Source organism: Chiloscyllium plagiosum, unplaced genomic scaffold (assembly GCF_037043375.1).
Source record: "Chiloscyllium plagiosum isolate Xiang-an unplaced genomic scaffold, Cpla_swu_hap1 HiC_scaffold_3, whole genome shotgun sequence".
NCBI classification, from domain to species: Eukaryota; Metazoa; Chordata; class Chondrichthyes; order Orectolobiformes; family Hemiscylliidae; genus Chiloscyllium; species Chiloscyllium plagiosum.
In genome coordinates, this window is record NW_028270141.1 from 56,147,153 (window position 1) to 56,166,379 (window position 19,227).

Consider the following 19,227-nt stretch of genomic DNA (forward strand, 5'->3'; position numbering starts at 1 on the left):
ACAGACTTTCAGATGCAAAAACAGGTGGAAAGACAGGTTGTGAGAGGAATACATGCTGTTTAGAGAGATTGACAGGTTAAATAAGTGGGCATAAAGTTGTCAATTTTGGAAGGGAGAGCAAAAGATCAGAATATTACATAGCAAAACAGCAGAAAGCTGCAACAAAAAGGTTCTTGGAAGTCCTTGTGCGTGAAATAAAAAGTTAACACACAACTGCAGCAGTTAATCAAGAAGACTGTTGGAATATTGGCCCTTGTTTCAAGGGTTTGGAGTGTAGAGCAGGGGAATCTTAATGTGTAAATATACAAAGTGCTAGTGAGACCATGCTTGGAGTACCGTGAGCTGTTATAGTCCTCTGATTTAAAGAAGGATATCACTTGATTGGAGGCAGTTCAGAGAAGGTTCACTATAAGGTGATCAGAGCTGAAAATGTGTTGCTGGAAAAGCGCAGCAGGTCAGGCAGCATCCAAGGAACAGGAGAATCGACGTTTCGGGCATAAGCCCTTCTTCAGGAAACGTCCGAAACGTCAGCTTATGCCCGAAACATCGATTCTCCTGTTCCTTGGATGCTGCCTGACCTGCGCTTTTCCAGCAACACATTTTCAGCTCTGATCTCCAGCATCTGCAGTCCTCACTTTCTCCTTCAATAAGGTGATCCCTGGTATGGTGGGATTGTTTTTGACCAAAGGCTAAACACGATGGGAGTCTACTCACTAGAGTTTAGAAGAATGAGCGGTGATTTCATTGAAGCATATGGGATTCTTAAGGGCTTGTCAGGGTAAATGCTAAAAATGGGAAATTCTCTCATTGGCGAGTCTTGGTCCAGAGGGCATAGTCTCGGAATAAAGGGATGCCAACTGAAGATTGAGGAGGAGTGTCTTGCTGTTAATTTAGAAAATAGGAGCTGGCATAGGCCATTTGGCCCTTTTGAGCCTGCCATTTAATATGATCATGGCTGATCATCCTACTTGATACCGTGGTCTTGCTTTCTCCCCATACGTTTTGATCCCTTTAATCCACTGAATAATTCATTCCTGAAAATGTTCAATGTTCTAGCCTCAACTGCTTTCTGTGGTAGAGAATTCCACAGGCTAACAACTCCAGGTGAAGAAATTTATCCTCATCTCTGTCCTAAATGGCCTACTCCCTACCCTTAAACTGTGACTCCTCATTCTGGTTTCCCTGTTCATTGGAAACACCCTTCCTGTATTTATCCTGTCAGATTTTTTTTTTAGGTTTCTATGAGATGTGTCCTCACTCTTCTAAATTCCTGTCGCATTGTAATAACCAATCCAGTTTCTTGTTAGTGCTGCAACCCTGGAATCAGTCTGGTAAATTTTTTTTGGACTCTGCAGTCAGAACATCCTTCAGGTACAATACTCCAGGTGTGGTCTCACTGGGGATCTGTATAATTGCAGGAATGCATCCACACACCTGTATTCTAAACCTCTTGCTCTGAAGGCCAACATACCATTTATTGTCTTTACCACTTGCAATACCTGCATGCTTACTTTCAGGACTGGTATACGAGGATACCCAGGTCTCATTGCACTTCCCCTTTCCCTTTCAGGTTATAAGCTGTTTTGTTTTTGCTACCTCTGTTATACCCTCTGTTATAGGGGGACAGACCCCCTCAAAACATTTCAAGAAAGTGGCCCAGACCCTAACTTTTAGTTGTTTTAAGCAGGCGTAACACAGGTCATCTAAGGGGAATGCAGCTGGTCAAACCACTTTGTTTAAAACAAAATAGAATTTATTTACAAGATTACGGAATGAAACACAAACAAAAGAGAACAGAATACAGAATAACTTAATCTATCCAAAAACCCGGCAGACTGTACCATCTTAATGATGCTGTTCCAAAGACTTGCAACAATCCCTATAAACACCCCTTGGCACAAAAGGTAAAATCAAACAAAGGGTTTTAGAGGAGAGAAGTCTGAGAGAGTGTACCAGCCAGGACCTGCTTCTTTGGGTCCAGCAGTGTTTTTTCTACACTTCTGCTAAAAAAAAAACCCAAAGCAAACCAGAGAAAAGCTGAGCTGGGAGAACTTGCCACTCCTGTTCCATTGCAAAAGTGTTTTTTTTTAAAACTTGAAAGCCGTCTGGCTGAGGCAGTATCTTTTGGCTATAATCAAATCTGTCCTGAAACCCTTCAACTTAGACTTTTCGGAGTCTGCGTCTTTTACGACTTCTCTGGGGGAAAAAAAAGGACAACATAATCTTGTTAAAGGAGCAGCTTCATCACACCTCCCATTTATCCACATTATACTTCATCTGCCATGTGTTTGCCCACTCGATCAACTTGTTTAAATCATACTGAGACACTTCTGCATCCTCACAGTTTACTCTCCCATCTGGAAATTTGGAGATAACAGATGACATTTGATCATCTGTTGAAGAGAATTCAGTGGTACAAACCTGGTTAAAGACAAAAAAAAAACTGCAGGTGCTAGAATCTAAGGTAGACAAGTAGGAGGATGGGATCACATAGCAAGCCAGGTAGCCTCAGGAGGTGCAGAAGTTGATGCTTGGGGTAACCCTTCTTCAGGATTGGGGGTGGGTGTAAGGGGAGTGGGGGGACAGGGTGGTGTAGTGGGGATAGGTGGAGACAGATAGAAGGTATAATCTGGTTGGTCAATGGGAGGGAGGAATCCGGTAGGTAATTGAGAGGAATGGAAGGGACAGGGAGGGGCTGGGAAGGGAGGTTATTTGATATTGGAGAACTCCGTGTTGAGTCCTCTGGGCTGTAGACTGCTGAAGTGGAAGATGAGGTGTTGTTCATCGAATTTGCAGTTTGATTCATTGTGGCAGTTGAGGGGGCCAAGGGTTGTCATGTTGGAAAGGGAGTGGGAAGGAGAATTAAAATGGGTGGTGACTGGGAGGTCTGGTCGAACCCCGCGGGCCCAGCTGAGAAGCTTGGCGAAACGTTCCCTTGGTTTATGTTTGTTCTCCCTGATGTAGAGAGAACCATATCAGGAGTACCGGATATGGTAAGCTCGGTTGGAGGAGAGGCAGATGGAATGTCTGTCTCACCTGGAAGGACTGTTTGGGGCCCTGGATGGAGGTGAGGAGGGTGGTGCACAGGCAGGTTTTGCATCTTTTCTGGTTGCAGGGGAAGGTATGTGGAGGGGGGGGTACAAAACCAAGGATTGGTGAAGGGAATGGTCCTTGCAGAAGGTAGAGAGGGGAAGGTGTCCTTGGTGGTGGGGTCTAGTTGGAGTTGGCGGAATTATTTAAGGACGATGCATTGGGTGCGGAGACTGTTGGGGTGATAGATGAGGACAAGGGGAACTCTGCCTTTGCATGGGGGGGTGGGGTTAGAGCAATGAAATGAGGAATGGAAGTGATGCAGTGAGAATTTATAGAATCTTGAAAGTTGACCACCAATGTATCCACTATTTTTAGACTCCTTCCCTAAATGTACTGGGACGTAGGTCATTAAGCCCCAGGGATTTATTGGCCTTTAATCCCATCAATTTTGCCGATGCCTCTTAGTTCCTCCCCCTCATAGCATCTGCATTCCCTAATATTATTGCAACATTATTTGTGTATTCTTTTGGGAAGAGAGAACAAAATATGTATTTAATTGCTATTTCTTTGTTCCCTATTATAGCGTCCCTGTTTCTGACAGTAATGGCCCTTACATTTGTCTTCACTAACCTTTTTCTCTTCACATACCTCTAGAAGCTTTTACGTTCAGTTTGTATGTTCCCTGCAAGCTTACATATTCTATTTTCTCTCTCTAAATCAACCCCTTTATTCAAATCTAAACTGCTGCCAATCCTCGGGTCTGCTTTTTTTTTATTCGGCAAACTTAGATGGCCCTCCTTTGGATCTAATACTATCCCTAATTTCCTGGTAGCCATGATTATTTTATGTAGTGCCAGACAGGAATAATTGCTGCAGTTCTCCCATGTGTTCTTTAAACATTTGCCATTTCTTATCCAACATTCCTTTAAGTAACACTTCTCAATTTATCATAGGTAGCACCTCATATATTGTAGTTTCCTTTATTTAGATTAAGGACCTTAGTCTCAGAATCAATCAAATCACTTTCTGTTTTAAGGAAGAATTCTATCAAATTATGGTCACTCTTCCCCAAGAGATCTCGCACAACAAGATTGCCAATTGTACCTTTATTATATAGTCCCTAGTCTGCTGTCTAGTTGGTTCCTCACATATTGATCCAGAAAACCATTTTATACACAAGCCATAATTCCTCTTCTTTGGTATTGTTTTTGATTTGATTTTATCGTAACTGCACTTGTAACTAAAATGAATAAGTCATGTATAGACTCTCCCATGATTTTTGTTATAAGACTGCAATTAAAGTTGCCCATAATTAGAGCTCAGCCTTCATTGTTTGCTTCTCTAATTTTCTCTAATGGCTTCCCCAATATTACCACTTCTCTTCGTGGGCGGCATGGTGGCACAGTGGTTCGCACTGCTGCCTCACAGCGCCAGAGACCCGGGTTCAATTCCCGCCTCAGGCGACTGACTGTGTGGAGTTTGCACGTTCTCCCCGTGTCAGCGTGGGTTTCCTTCAGGTGCTCCGGTTTCCTCCCACAGTCCAAAGATGTGCAGGTCAGGTGAATTGGCCATGCTAAATTGCCCGTAGTGTAGGGGTATGGGTGGGTTGCGCTTCGGCGGGGCGGTGTGGACTTGTTGGGCCAAAGGGCCTGTTTCCACACTAAGTAATCTAATCTAATCTAATAGAACTAGGCTAGCATGAAAGATGGAATAGCTTAATGATTTCAGAAAGGACAAAATAGTTTAATGATTAAAATATATTATTATTAACAATAAAGGTATTTAGCTAAAAGCAGAAAACAGTTACCATTTTAAAGCAGACAACTTGTTAGTCAAGCAGATGTCTTGTCCTTATCCAAGAGCCTTAGCAAGCATATAGGCCTTTTTGGCTAGAATCCCAGTGACCTGCACATAGTATACTATGTAACTGTAAAACTGTAACTCCATTCATTTCTTATCAGCATGGCATTTTATCGTAACTGCACTTGTAACTAAAATGAATAAGTCATGTATAGACTCTCCCATGATTTTTGTTATAAGACTGCAATTAAACTTCGATAACTTTTAATGTCTGTGTACAAGCACCACTATTGTTTTCAGTCACTTGGTATTCCTAAGATTCCACTTCATCAGAGCCAATATCCTCCTTCACTATTGCATTAATTTCTTCTTTAGTTTGTAGTGTTACTCTACCTCCTTTTCTATTTGGACAGGCAGACAGAAAGAAAAAGTAGAAACATAACCCATGTGGGATGAGAAGTGCTTTTGAATTTGCGTGCTCTCATTCTTGTACCTATCACTACCTATCAAATAATAGCTGTTGCTCTGCATTATATTTGACTATTTTACTGTCTTTTCATTTCACAAGATTTATTTGTGCACTTGAAAAAACATGCTCTTACTAAAATTGTGGCATCTGTCTCAATCCTTAAAAGACTTGCAGTGCAAGGCAATAATCAAAATAAGAATTGATTCCTCCTATTCAAACCCAATGTCAATAACAGATGACTTACCTGAGCTCGTCTGCTTGCAGATCTGTCGTGGAAATACTGAGGCATACATTCAAATTGGTCTGTGTAGGATACTATTTTAATCCAATGCAGCTGCATCTCTGCCAGCAGTTTAAAAAAATTAGCATGGCTATGTTTTTCACATAAGCATAAAGTGCTCCAGGTCCAGTGCTCTGAATAGAATACAGAAATAGTGTCTGGAAGATCTGATGCAGAGTGTTCCACAGCCAGAAAATACAAAAGACTTGGTATGTCTTTGAGGGCTGTGAAACTTGGAAATTCCTTTATTCAAAGAGTTGTGGGGGCGCAAAGCTTGTGTACAGTTAAGGCTGAGACAGATTCTTAAACAGTGAGGAATTCGAGGGTTACAAAAATGTAGGAAATTGGATACAAGAAACGTCTGATCAGTCTTGACAGACCAGGCTTGAGGGGCTGAACAGCCTGCCATTTATGGTCTTTGAAGGATTTGCCACTCAAGCATCAAATGAGCTGTGCTATTTAAAATCGATCCCACCTGATCTTCCACCTGCATGCCATTTCCTTTATTTCCTAATGCCTTTAATATCTAGAAATCTATCAATCTGTTTTGAACTTTCTCATTCCAGATGGTTGTAGAGAGTTTCAAAGATTTGCCACTCCGAGTCCAGACGTTCTTCCTCACCTCAGTCCTAAATAGCTTACCTTTTCATTTTGAGTTTGTCCCCAATCCTTGGTTCTTAAACCTCTTGCTACAGGAAACATCCTTTGTGCATCTGTCCTTTGAAGCCCTGTAGAATTTTGCATGCCTCACTGTAATCACACTTCATTCTTCTAAACTATTAAGAATAAGGCTTAGTTTCCTCGTAGAACAATTCATCAGTCTGGTGAACCTTTGTTCTTCTATAGCAAGTATATTCTTTTGTGGTAAAGTGTCTGAAACTGTACGCAATATTCCAGATGTGACCTCACCAAGGGTCTACACAATTGGAGCAAGGCATCTTTCTACTCTTGTACTCCAGTCTCTGGTAGTAAAGGCCAACATACCATATATGTTCCTAATTGCTTGTTGCACCTGAATGCAAGCTTTCAGTACTTAAGAGCAAGAAAGCCCAACTCCACATGGGCATCAACACTCCCCAATTTCTCACCATTGAAGAAATGTACTGTGTTAATAGAAAAAAAACAAAGGGGATTGCTTGACATTTGCTATGTTCTTACCCACTCAGCTTGTCTATATTTCCTTGAAGCCTCTTTACATCCTCCTTATAACTAATGAATGAACTAAAACGTTTCTGCTAGTTTTGGTATGAAGGAGCTGTATAATGTATATGATATTTTTGTTCTGAAATCTGAGGGGCACCAGCCTGATATTGCAAATTCAGGACACTGGGGAGAACTCTCCTGTTCAAAATAGTGCAATGAGATATTTTACATCCATCCAAGCAGACAAGTGACTTAACATTTCATTCAAAAGACACCACCTTCCACAATGCAGATATTGGAACAAATGTGCCTCTCCATAATTTGGTTTACGTACAGAAACTGATTGAACAGGATATTGCAAGTTCAAATTTGTCCTTACAATCTATTGTAATTTTCTACAACTCGAGCTTTTTTCTTTAGAAACCGATTTTAGAAGTTCAGCTACCTAAAGTACAAGAGTTCACTGCTCAAAAGATTCAATGATTTGAGGCATGATTGATTCCAGTGAGTATTAAGTTAATTTCTGATGTAAACAGCCATTTTGGATTTTTGGGTGTAGACTTCTAGTCATATTGTTTTGGATTTTTGGGTGTAGACTTCTAGTCATATTGTTCACTATCACCTCAAGTATCTAATAGACTTAGAATCTTTAATCTTTTACAATGGTGAACCAAAATAAAATGATTTGCAAAAAAATGAGAATATACTAGACTTTTGTATTAAAAGCTTTGTTTGTTTTACCCCAAACGTTTGGAAATCTTAATGGAAATGCAGCATAAAATGTTTGACAGCTTTAGTTGCATGATTCCTTGAAATTTTAATTTGTTACCTGAAGCAGAAACTATTTTTCCATGAGCTTTTTTTTTAAAACTCTTGTGCTCCTGCATTTGACACATTTGACTTCTCGCATTTAAATTTTGAATTATCCACTGCATTAAAACTGTGTTATTTTCTGTAGAAAGCTGTTGCACTGAATTCATGTGTTTTATGAAGACTTGGCTGCAAAGAGTAGCTGGTGCAGTTTGGTTGTTTAGTTCCAGGAGCTGTTTTCCAGCTGAATAATTAGGAAGATGTTGATTAACTGTCTTGTAAATGCGTGTAATTAGTGATCAATTGCACTTATTTAATGATGAATTTGCCCTTCACCGCCATAGCATGGTTTTGTTTTTGAATTGCCTATTTAGTTATGTTCTCTGGAGAGCTATGATTTTAGGGCATAGAACTTTACAGGCCCTTTGGCCCATGATGTTGTGCTGAGCATTTAGCTTAATCTAAGATCAACCTAACCTCCTACCCCTCAATTTACTGCCATCCGTGTGCTTGTCCAGCAGTCGCTTAAATGTTCCTAATGTCTCTGACTCTACTACCACCGCTGGCAGTGCATATAGTAGATTTGGATTGGCTCAGGCTTGGAGGGCCAAGGGGCCTGATGCTGGGCTGTAAATTTTCTTTGTTCTTTATTCCATGAACTTGCTGCACTCTGCATTTTTAAAATAACCTTCCTCTGACATCTCCCCTCAACCTTCCTCCAATTAACTTAAAATTATGACCCCCTTGTGACAGCCATTTCTACCCTGGGGAAAAGTCTCTGGCTATTGCTCAACCTCACTTCATAAGACAAGCCCTCCAATCCAGGCAGCAGCCTGGTAAATCTCCTCTGCATCCTCTCTAAAGCATCCACATCCTACCCATAATAAGGCAACCAGAACTGGACACGATATTCCAAGTGTGGTCTAACCAGAGCTTTATACAGCTGCAACAAAATCTCATGGCTCTTAAACTCAATCCCTTTGTTAATGAAAGCCAAAACACCATACACCGCCTTAACAACTCTATCAATTTGGGTGACAACTTTGTGGGGTCTATGTACGTGGACCCCAAGATTCTGCTATTCTTGCACACTGCCAAGAAATCAGCCTCAACCCTGTATTCAGCTTTCAATTCAACCTTCAAAAAATGAATCACTTTGCATTTATCCAGGTTGAACTCCATTTTCCACGTCTCAGCCCAGCTCTGTATTCTGTCAGTCTTGTTGTAGCCGGCAACAACCCTCAACATTATTTACAACACCACCGACCTTTGTGTCTTCGGCAAACCAACTAACCCACCTTTCCATTTCTTCATCCAAGTCATTTATAAAAAACACAAGGAGCAGAGACCCAAGAACAGATCCCTGTGGGACACCACCGGTCACCAACCTCCAGGCACAATACTTTCCATCCATAGAACATAGAACATTACAGCAGAGTGCAGGCCCTTCGGCCTTTGATGTTGCATTGACCTTTGGAACCAATCTGAAACCTTTCTAGCCTCCACTATTCTGTTTTCATCCATATGTTTATCCCTTAAATGCCCTTAAAGTTGGCGTGTCTACTGCTGTTGCAGGTAGTGCGTTCCACACCCCTACTATTCTGAGTAAAGAAACTACCTCTGATATCTGTCCTATATCTATCAGCCCTCAATTTAAAGCCATGTCCTCTTGGGCTAGCCATCACTATCCAAGGAAAAAGGCTGCCACTGTCCCCCCCCCCATCTAACCCTCTGATCATCTTATATGTCTCAATTAAGTCACCTCTCAACCTTCTCTAACAAAAACAGCCTCAAGTCCCTCAGCGTTTCCTCATAAGACCTTCCCTGCATACCAGGCAACATCTTAGTAAATCTCCTCTAAATCCTTACCAAAGCTTCCACATCCTCCTCATAATGTCGTGACTAGAACTGTATGCAATACTCAAGTGCGATCGCACCAGAGTTTTGTACGGGTGACGCATGGCCTTGTGGCTTTGAAACTCAATCCCTCTACCAATAAAAGCTCACACACCATATGCCTTCTTAACACTATCAACCTGGGTGGCAACTTTCAGAGATCTATGTACATGGACACCGAGAGATCTCTGCTTATCTACACTACGAAGAATCTTACCATTAGCCCAGTACTCTTTATTCGTGTTGCTCCTTCCAGAGTGAATCCCCTCACACTTTTCCACATTAAACTCCATTTGCCACTTCTCAGCCCAGCTCTGCAGCTTATCTATGTCCCTCTGTAACCTGCAATATTCTTCAGCACTATCCACAACTCCACTGACCTTGGTGTCAGCCGCAAATTTACTAACTCATCCTTCTATGCTCTCATCCAGGTCATTTATAAAAATGACAAACAGCAGTGGCCCCAAAACAGATCCTTACGATACTCCACTAGTAACTGAACTTCAGGATGAACATTTCCCATCAACCACCACCCAAATCCACTACCACTCACTGTCTTTCAGCCAGCCAATTCTGTATCCAGATGCCAAATTTCCCTGTATCCCATACCTCCTAACTTTCTGAATGAGCCTACTTTGGGGAACCTTATCAAATGCCTTATTGAAATCATATACACCATATCCATGACTTGCACCTCTCCAGCCATGCTGACTATCTTTCATCAAACAATGTTTTTCCAAGTAGCCATAAATCCTATCTCTCAGAATCATTTCCAGTACCTTGCTTAGCACAGACGTAAGACTGACTGGTCTGTAATTCCCAGAGATTTCCCTGTTTCCTTTCTTGAACAGATGACAATATTTGCCTCCCTCTAATCATCCAATGGAGAGTGAGGATGCAAAGATCATCGTCAGAGGTGCAGCAATCTCATTCCTCGCTTCCCACAGTGACCTTGGATATATCTGGTCCGGTCAGTGGAGTTATATATCTTGATGCTTCCCAGAATTTCCAGCACATCCACTTTCTTAACATCGATCTGTTGAAGCCTATTAACCTAGTCCACAGTATTCTCACAATCAATAATATCCCTCTCTTGAGTAAATACTGAAGCAAAAAACTCATTTTGGGCCTCCCCTACCTCATCAGACTCCAGGCACAAGTTCCCTTGACTAACCATAATCGGCCCTACCCTCTCTGATCATTCTATTATTCCTCACATAAGTGTCGATCACCTTTTGGGTTTTCCCTAATCCTTCCTGCAAAGGCTTTATCGTGCCCCCGTCCTAGCTCTCCTCTGTTCAATTTTGAGTTCTTTCCTAGTTGTAATCGTCTAAAGCTGTGCCAGTTCCTTGCCTCCTCAACCTTAAGTAATCTTCCTTTTTCCTTTTGATGAGAAGGCCCTCTAGCCATCCAAGTCTCCTTCACCTTACCATTCCTTGCCTGTTTCAGTGGGAGAAAGTTATCCCAACAGATGCTTCTTAAATAGCCTCCACATTTCTGTTGTGCCTTTCCTGTAGAATATTGATCCCAATTTATACTCCAAAACTCCTGTCTAATAGCAGTATAATTTCTCCTCCCCCAGTTAAATACCTTCCCATACTGTCTACTCCTATTTCTCTCCATGGCTATCGTAAAGGTGAGGCATTTGTGCTCTTGGTCATCAAAATGCTCTCCTATCGAGAGATTTGACACCTGGCCTGGCTCATTGCCTTGCACCAAATCCAATATGGCCTCCCCTTAGTCAGCCTATTTACATATTGAGTCAGCAATCCCCTCTGGGCACACCTGACAAAATCGGTTCCATCCAGACCATCTGCACTAAGGAGGCTCCAATCAATATTGGGGAAATTGAAGTCTCCCATAACAACAACTGTTAGATCTACACCTTTCTAAGATTTGTCCAATCTCTCTGTTGCTACTGGTTTTGTTAGCTTGACTAAATTTTCTTTGTCTAATCTTGAGATTTCAACCAATATTTTCTAGAAGGAACAATGATTTATTTCATTGGTAAACTTAATTGTGTAAGTTAGGTAACTCCTTGTTAATAGAATTCTAATTGTCTGCATTCATGGAAGATGCAGAATTAATTTTCCCTTATTTATTCTGCTTTTGTTGATTCTGATTAAATCTACAGGTGAGTTTTAGAAAATTATTCCTTTCAGCATAAACTTTTTTATGCTTTCAAAACTGTTTTTGTATGTGCAGATGTTTTCTGTAATTTCAGTGCTGCATATGTTTGACTGAAAAAACTCATGGTTTAGCATTAAAGCTTCATTTTTGAGTCTGATTGGAAATTTATGTTTTCAATTTTCAGTGAAGGAACTGTTTCAAGCAAATGGATAGAGAGGCCTGAATTCTATAAAGCCTACAATTAAAAAGTTACTGTTCAACACTTACAATGTTACACTTAGAGAGTAAAAATGTAATGCAAGCTGTCCACTTTTGAACGTCACTTCACACATAGGCTTTTGGTAGTGATTTGTCAGTCTCATTAAGGTAATTTGTGCAAGTTGGTAAAATTAATTGGGAGGCTTCTAAGTATTTATAAGTATTTTCTAGCTTTTCACCTGCATGGTATTATTGATTTTTCTATGGAGCTCGATTTTAGTAGAAATAGTTACAACCAAAGCGTGTAATCCGTACTTTCAGACTAACTATTTTGGCATTGTGTGCATGGTAAATAGCTCCTTCCTAGAGAAAGCAATAGGTGGGTGATCTGATGCATTTTGGTCTGGAGTTCTCATTCTGCTGCAGTTAATGAGCCAGTGTGGAATGCGATCACTGTATGCATCACACATCTCTGGCCAAAATGAGTCTGTTCAGATCTTTCCATACTGTAAATTAAGCTACTTTTCAGTCTTTGGAATCATGTTTGAATTATGACAACACTGCACGTTTTAGTCTGCATTTCCCTTAAGGTTAATGAATGTAAATTTCTGATTTTGCACAACTGGTCTGCTTAATTGACTTTCTTTTCAAAAAAGTTCATTTATTCGCTTAAGTCTTTTTATCAGTAGCCACTAATTGTGTTCTCTTACAAATCCTTGATTCTAATTGTTTCACTGTTATTTGCTGAGCCTCAGCTGCCCAGGCATTTCTCCTCCTTTAAGATATTCCTCAAACTTAGTCTTCGTTACATTTCCCTCGTGCCTGTTTTAACTTAGTGTTGCTTTATGTTCTCCTGTAAAGTGTCTTAGGATATTTTATCGCATTAAAGATGTTGTGTAATATTGTTCTAGCCAGTGTTAAAACAAATTAGGACAATGAGAAATCATTTTTATTATAATTGAAAATTCCAGTTCTGGAGCAAGCATAATTTGAAAACCTTTTTTGACCCTTTGTGGACTGAGGGGTAATTTCAATAGAAAATAATCAAATTTTGACTAAAGTGAAAAGACAAATCTAGGTTAACATAATTTTATTATGTATCAAAGAGATGTTTTAGAAGTAAGGGAATTCTACTTTTAAAGTTGGCTGAAAATACTTTGTTAATAATGCATAATTTGATTCAGCTGCGTTCAGAAAACTTTTCTACTGTTGCATCCTAATGCAAGAAATGAAATGCTTCCTTTATTTAAAAACACTATTTTCCTTGATGGCGTATTCTTCAGAGCTGTAGAATTTTTCATCAGGGACAAGTATGAGAAAAAGAAATATGTGGATAAAAATGCAAACAGTGGAATCACAGTAAGTACTGCTGCTTCATGTCATAGCCCAGGACTTTCTTAACCTCAAATTCACTAATTTTTTAAAAAGATTTTTTTACTGCAAGCACTGTAGAATTTTCAGTCATTTTTTCTGAGCAGTATGCTTACATGGTACAAATTATTAACACAATACTTTGTAACTGTGTCGTTGCTAAGATCACACTGCATTTAATTGTTTGTTTTACCTGCCTGATTTAAACCTTTAGTTCACAGACCCAGCTAGGTGCACTGAAATTACTATTTTGAACCCAATATGACATTTTAACTGAAGAGGGATTGAAAATTGTTTTTATTGCTGTTGACTAGGAGGAATGAGGAGGAGCAAGTGGAATAGGTAATGAGGGTGCAAAAAACAAAAGACAAATAGTGCTAATAAAGGAGGGATATAAAAAAGGAACAGATGCTAATAGCAGAAAATTGATTAGACCTGCTAACAGTTAGCACCTGTCAACAAGACAGTGGAAGATTGTTGGCAGTTGGTGCAGGTGCTGAGAGTTGGGGGTCTGTAACCAAAATGGCTGTGTGTATGGTCTGCTGCTGTTGAATGCAATTTTCAGTCCAGAAGGTTGTGGAATGCTGAAGTAGAAAATGAGCAAGTGAAGGGGAAGAGTAAGATTAAGAAAAAAATAATTTCTGCATTAGGCTAGAAGGTGAGAAAGATTAGATATCCAAAACCTTATAGCGGGAAGCCAAAAGGAGCTGTAACAAAGGGGTCATATGAAGAAATCAAATTAGTAGAGGTGTGGATTGTAGTCATAAATTGCTGTCATCTCAAAATAAAACAAAAGGGTTTTTGAAAAAGAGAAATGACAGAGTCAAAATAAGGAGTTTCTCATTGGAAAGAAGAAGGCTAAGAGGGGATTTGATAGAGACATACAAGATGATCAGATGATTAGATAGGGTAGACCGTGTAAGTCTTTTTCCTAGGATGACAGCTTGTACGAGGGGGCATAACTACAAATTGAGGGGTGATAAATTTAAGACAGATGTCAGAGGCAGGTTCTTTACGCAGGAAGTGATAAGGGCATGGAATGCCCTACCTGCTAATGTAGTCAACTCAGCCACATTAGGGAGATTTAAACAATCTAAGTACATGGATGATTTTGGGATAGTGTATGGGGATGAGCTGAGAATAGTTCACAGGTCGGTGCAACATCAAGGGCTGAAGGGCCTGTTCTGTGCTGTATTGTTCTATGTTCTAAAAATGAAACAAAACTGGGGCAGTGTCACACAGTATGGAAACAGACCCTTCAGTCTGACGAGGCCATGCCGAATATAATCCAAAATTAAACTAGTGTCACTTGCCTGCTCCTGCCTAATATTCCTCCAAACCTTTCCTATTCATGTATCCATCCAAATGTCTTTTAAACATTGTAATTGTACCTGCATCCACTACTTCCTCAGGTAGTTCCTTTCGCATACAAACCACCCTCTGTGGGGGTGGGGGGGGGGGGGGGAGGAAGCCTCGCGTTTTTTAAAATCTCTCTCCTATCACCTTAAAAATGTGGCTCCTAATCTTGAAACTCCCCATCTTAAGGAAAAGGCAACTACCATCAACTCTATGTCCCTCTCATTATTTTATAAACTTCTATCAGGTCACCTCTTAACCTCCTATGTTCCAATGAAAAATGTCCCAGCCTTTCTTTATAACACAAACCTTCTATACCCAGCAACATCCTAGTAAATCTCTTCTGAACCCTCTCCAGCTTGATAATATCCTTCCCATTACTGGGTGACCAGGCCTGGACAGTCTTTCAGATGCGGCCTCCCCAATGTCTTGTACAACCTCAACATAATGTCCAACACCTATACTGAAAGGCCTGATCAATGAACGCAAGCATTCCTAATGCCTTTTTAAAGAAATTTTGCCTCTCTAACTGTCCATCTTTTATAATCACCTTCAACAATTTACCCACATCCAAAGATAGACACTCTGGTCTAAAGTTTTCTGGTTTCTCCTGACAGCCTTTCTTAAACAAAGGTGGGAGCAAGTGAGGATTGCAGGTGCTGGGGATTGGTCAAAACGTGTGGTGCTGGAAACACATTCAGATCAGGCAGCATCTGAGGAACCGAAGAATCGACATTTTGAGTGTAAGCTCTTCATCAGCAATGTCTAGATTAAAAATGTGTTGCTGGAAAAATACAGCAGGCCAGGCAGCATCCAAGGAGCCGGGGAATCGACATTTCGGGCATGAGCCCTTCAGGAAAACTTCCTGAAGAAGGGCTTCTGCCCGAAGCGTAGATTCTCCAGCTCCTTGGATGCTGCCTGACCTGCTGCGCTTTTCCAGCAACACATTTTTCAGCTCTGATCTCCAGCATCTGCAGTCCTCACTTTCTCCAGTGTCTAGATTAAACAAAGGTACAACATTAGCCAGCCTCCAGTCATCAGGCACTTTGCCCATAGAATCTCAAAATCCCTACAGTGTGGGAACGAACCCTTCAGCCCAACAGATCCACACCAACCCTCCAAGGAGTAACCCACCCCGACCCATTCCCCTACCCTATTATCCTATATTTGACCCTGACTAATGCACGTAACCTACACATTCCTTAACACTATGGGCAATTTAGCATGTCCAATTCACCTGATCAGCACATCTTTGAATTGTGGGAGAAAACCAGAGCACCTGGAGGAAACCCACGCATGCACAGGGAGAATGTGCAAGTTCCATCCAGACATCCCAAGGTTGAAATCTAACCCAACTTGGTGCTGTGAGGCAGTGGTGCTGTGAGGCAGTAGTGCTAACCACTGTGCCATCATGCCATTTCTGCAAAGGGTCTCATAATTTTGTCCCTTGTCTCCCACAACATCTTTGGGATACATTAGATCAGGTCCCGGAGATTTATCCACCTTTTATATTCTCTAAGACCTCCCGAATCACCACATCTGTAATGTGATGTTTTTAAAGCATCAAAGTTTATTTCTGTGCATTCTCTGGACTCCATTTCTTTCTCCACAGGAAAAGCTGACATGAAGTATTCATTTACTATCTCTCCCATTTCCATGCGTTCAACACAAATTTGCCCTCCTTGATCTTTAAGGGGCTGTCTCTAGTTACCCCTCACCCTTTTGTTCTGAATGACTGTCGAATTTCTTTAAATTATTTTTTTGCCTTATCTGCCACTGCTATCTGATATCCCCTGTTTGCCTTCCTGATTTCTCTGAAGAATGCTGCTCTGCTCTGCTCTGCTCTGCTCTTATGATGTGGAAGAGTCACTGTTGGACTGGGTTGGACAAAGTTAAAAATCACAACACCAGGTTATAATCCTACAGATTTATTTAGAAGCACTAGCTTTGAGTGTTGCTCCTTCAGGTGTTTGTGGAGTGTTAGGTCATAAGATACAGAATTTATAGCAAAAGATTACAACGTCATAGTGATATATTGAACAAACCTGGATTGTTCACTCTTCCTTCTTTTAGAGTGCAGGTTTGGATTATTAATGTACAAATCCCCAAACTACTTTTAAGTCACCTTCTCGAGATAACTTAAGGTTTTATTTAAAAAAAGTGACATCTTAGCTCAGACAATGTATAACCGGTGTGAAGTCAGTCTGTCTCTGTCCTGATCTGATAAATTTTGTGCCTTATGATCTTATACTCCACAACAACTTGATGAAGGAGCAGTGCTCAGAAAGCTAGTGTTTCTAAATAAACCTGTTGGACTATAACCTGTCGTTGTGATTTTTAACTCTTTATGTTGATTAAGAAGCTAAGTTGAACTAACTTGTCTATATCTAAAATAATCTTTTATTCCTGACTAGAACCTCAAGATCTTTATTCATTCATTGTTCATTAATCTTACCAGCTTTACCCTTCACTCTTAACAGGAATAAAATGCCTATCCTATCAGTGATCTTTTCTTTATTTGTAATTTCTACCCATATATTTTCACTGGACAATTTTTCAGAAATATCTTTCCTAGTTACAGAGGTAAGGTATTCCTTGATCAAAACCGATTCCAGCCTCCCCACCTTTCTTGCCTCCTTTTTCTAACCTTCCAGAACATTGGGCTGCCAGTTTCGTCCACCTTTCTGCCAAGTTTCTGTAATAGCTGTGATGTCCCAATCCCATGTTCTTAAATATATCCTGAGTTCATCAGCCTTACCTGTAAAAGCTCTTGCATTGAAATAAATATAATTTAATTCTTCAGAGTTACTACATACTCTGATTCTGTCTTGTCTCAATTTTCTAATTGATGACATTCAGAACCACCCTTATCGATCCTTCCACTTGCACTGCTACTTTGAATTTGTCCAGTCGCCTTCTCTATCAGTAGAATATCTCCCTTAACAGATTAGATTAGATTCCCTACAATATGGAAATGGGCCCTTCGGCCCAACGAGTCCGCACCGACCCTCCAAAGAGCAACGCGCCCAGACCCACTTCAACACCCTATGTTTACCCCTGACTAATACACCTAATACTATGGGCAATTTAGCATAACAAGTTCATCTGGCCTGCACATCTTTGGATTGTGGGAGGAAACCACAGCACCCGGAAGAAACTGCAGACACTGGGAGAATGTGCAGACTCCACACAGACAGTCGCCCGAGGCTGGAAATGAACCCACATCCCTGGCTGTGGGTCTGCTGTGAGGCAGCAGTGCTAACCGCTAAGTCACCATGCTGCCCTGATATAGAATGAGGAAATCTCACTGCTAAGATATTTGTCCCTTTCCAGTTTAGGTTAGACCCATCCTTTTTGAATCTGTCTTTTCTATCCCAAAAGGCATTGCAATTGTCCAGAAACCTGAATCCCTTAATAGTTCACCAGATCTTCAGCCATTGATTTATCTCCTTTAACCTTTTGTTCCTTCCCCATTTGAGTTTGGCATTGGGGGTAAACCAGAAATGGCAACTTTTACGGTTTTAGTTTTTAATCTTCTTCCTAACCTCTTAAATTCATTGTGTACTGCTTTAATCTTTTCCTTAAAATGTCCTTTCTACCAATGTGTACAATAATTTCTGGTTTTTCAATCTCACCTTTAACAATATGCTTAAAATGTTTAGAGATGTCCTCAATACTAGCACCAGGAAAGCAACAAACCCTCCTAAATTTACACTCTCTGCCACAATCTCCTGTCTTTGTCCCTGACAGGAGAGTCCACAATAAAAATAATTCTATTAAACATTGTCAAATGCTGACTAATAACTGACTGGCCCTTTCATTTTCCCCGGAGAGACTGTCCTCTTTAGCAGTTCCAAAAACTGAATATCTACTTGAGAGAGGAATAGCCACCGGAAACTTTTGAACTACCTTCTTAGTCACTCATCTATCTGTCTGACAGTGCTGGATAATAATTTATCTAAACTTACTAGCCATCTCATTCTATATCTTTTAATATATGGCCTTAATAACATTAAGCCTAAAAAAAATTTCAAAAACATATTAATATTTATATGGCTATCTTTCATTACCTACAGAACATAGAAGAATACAGCGCAGTACAGGCCCTTTGGCTCTCGATGTTGCGCCGATCCAAGCCCACCTAACCTACACTAGCCCAATATCCTCCATATGCCTATCCAATGCCCGCTTAAATGCCTATAAAGAGGGAGAGCCCACCACTGCTACTGGCAGGGCATTCCACGAACTCACGACTCGCTGAGTAAAGAACCTACCCTAACATCTGTCCTATACCTACCACCCCTTAATTTAAAGCTATGCCCCCTCGTAATAGCTGACTCCATACGTGGAAAAAGGTTCTCATGGTCAACCCTATCTAAACCCCTAATTATCTTGTACACCTCTATCAAGTCACCCCTAAACCTTCTTTTCTCCAATGAAAACAACCCCAAGTGCCTCAGCCTTTCCTCAAAAGATCTTCCTACCATACCAGGTAACATCCTGGTAAACCTCCTCTGCACCCGTTCCAGTGCCTCCACATCCTTCCTATAGTATGGCGACCAAAACTGCACACAATACTCCAGATGCGGCCACACCAGTCTTATACAACTGCAACATAACCTCAGGACTCCGGAACTCGATTCCTCTACCAATAAAAGCCAGTATGCCATATGCCTTCTTCACCGCACTATTTACCTGGGTGGCAACTTTCAAAGATCTGTGTACATGGACACCAAGATCC

At 40.7% G+C, this 19,227-nt stretch overlaps 1 protein-coding gene across 5 annotated transcripts in view; it reads left to right on the top strand.

Moving 5' to 3' along the window:
* Positions 1-19,227, top strand: part of smap1 (small ArfGAP 1) — a 258,309-nt gene that overhangs the window by 73,772 nt on the left and 165,310 nt on the right. For all 5 annotated transcript variants that reach the window (XM_087979520.1, XM_043681802.2, XM_043681807.2 and 2 more), the window contains exon 4: positions 13,043-13,118. In XM_087979520.1, coding sequence (XP_087835646.1) covers positions 13,043-13,118 — 76 coding nt within the window. The remainder of the gene's footprint in view (positions 1-13,042; positions 13,119-19,227) is intronic.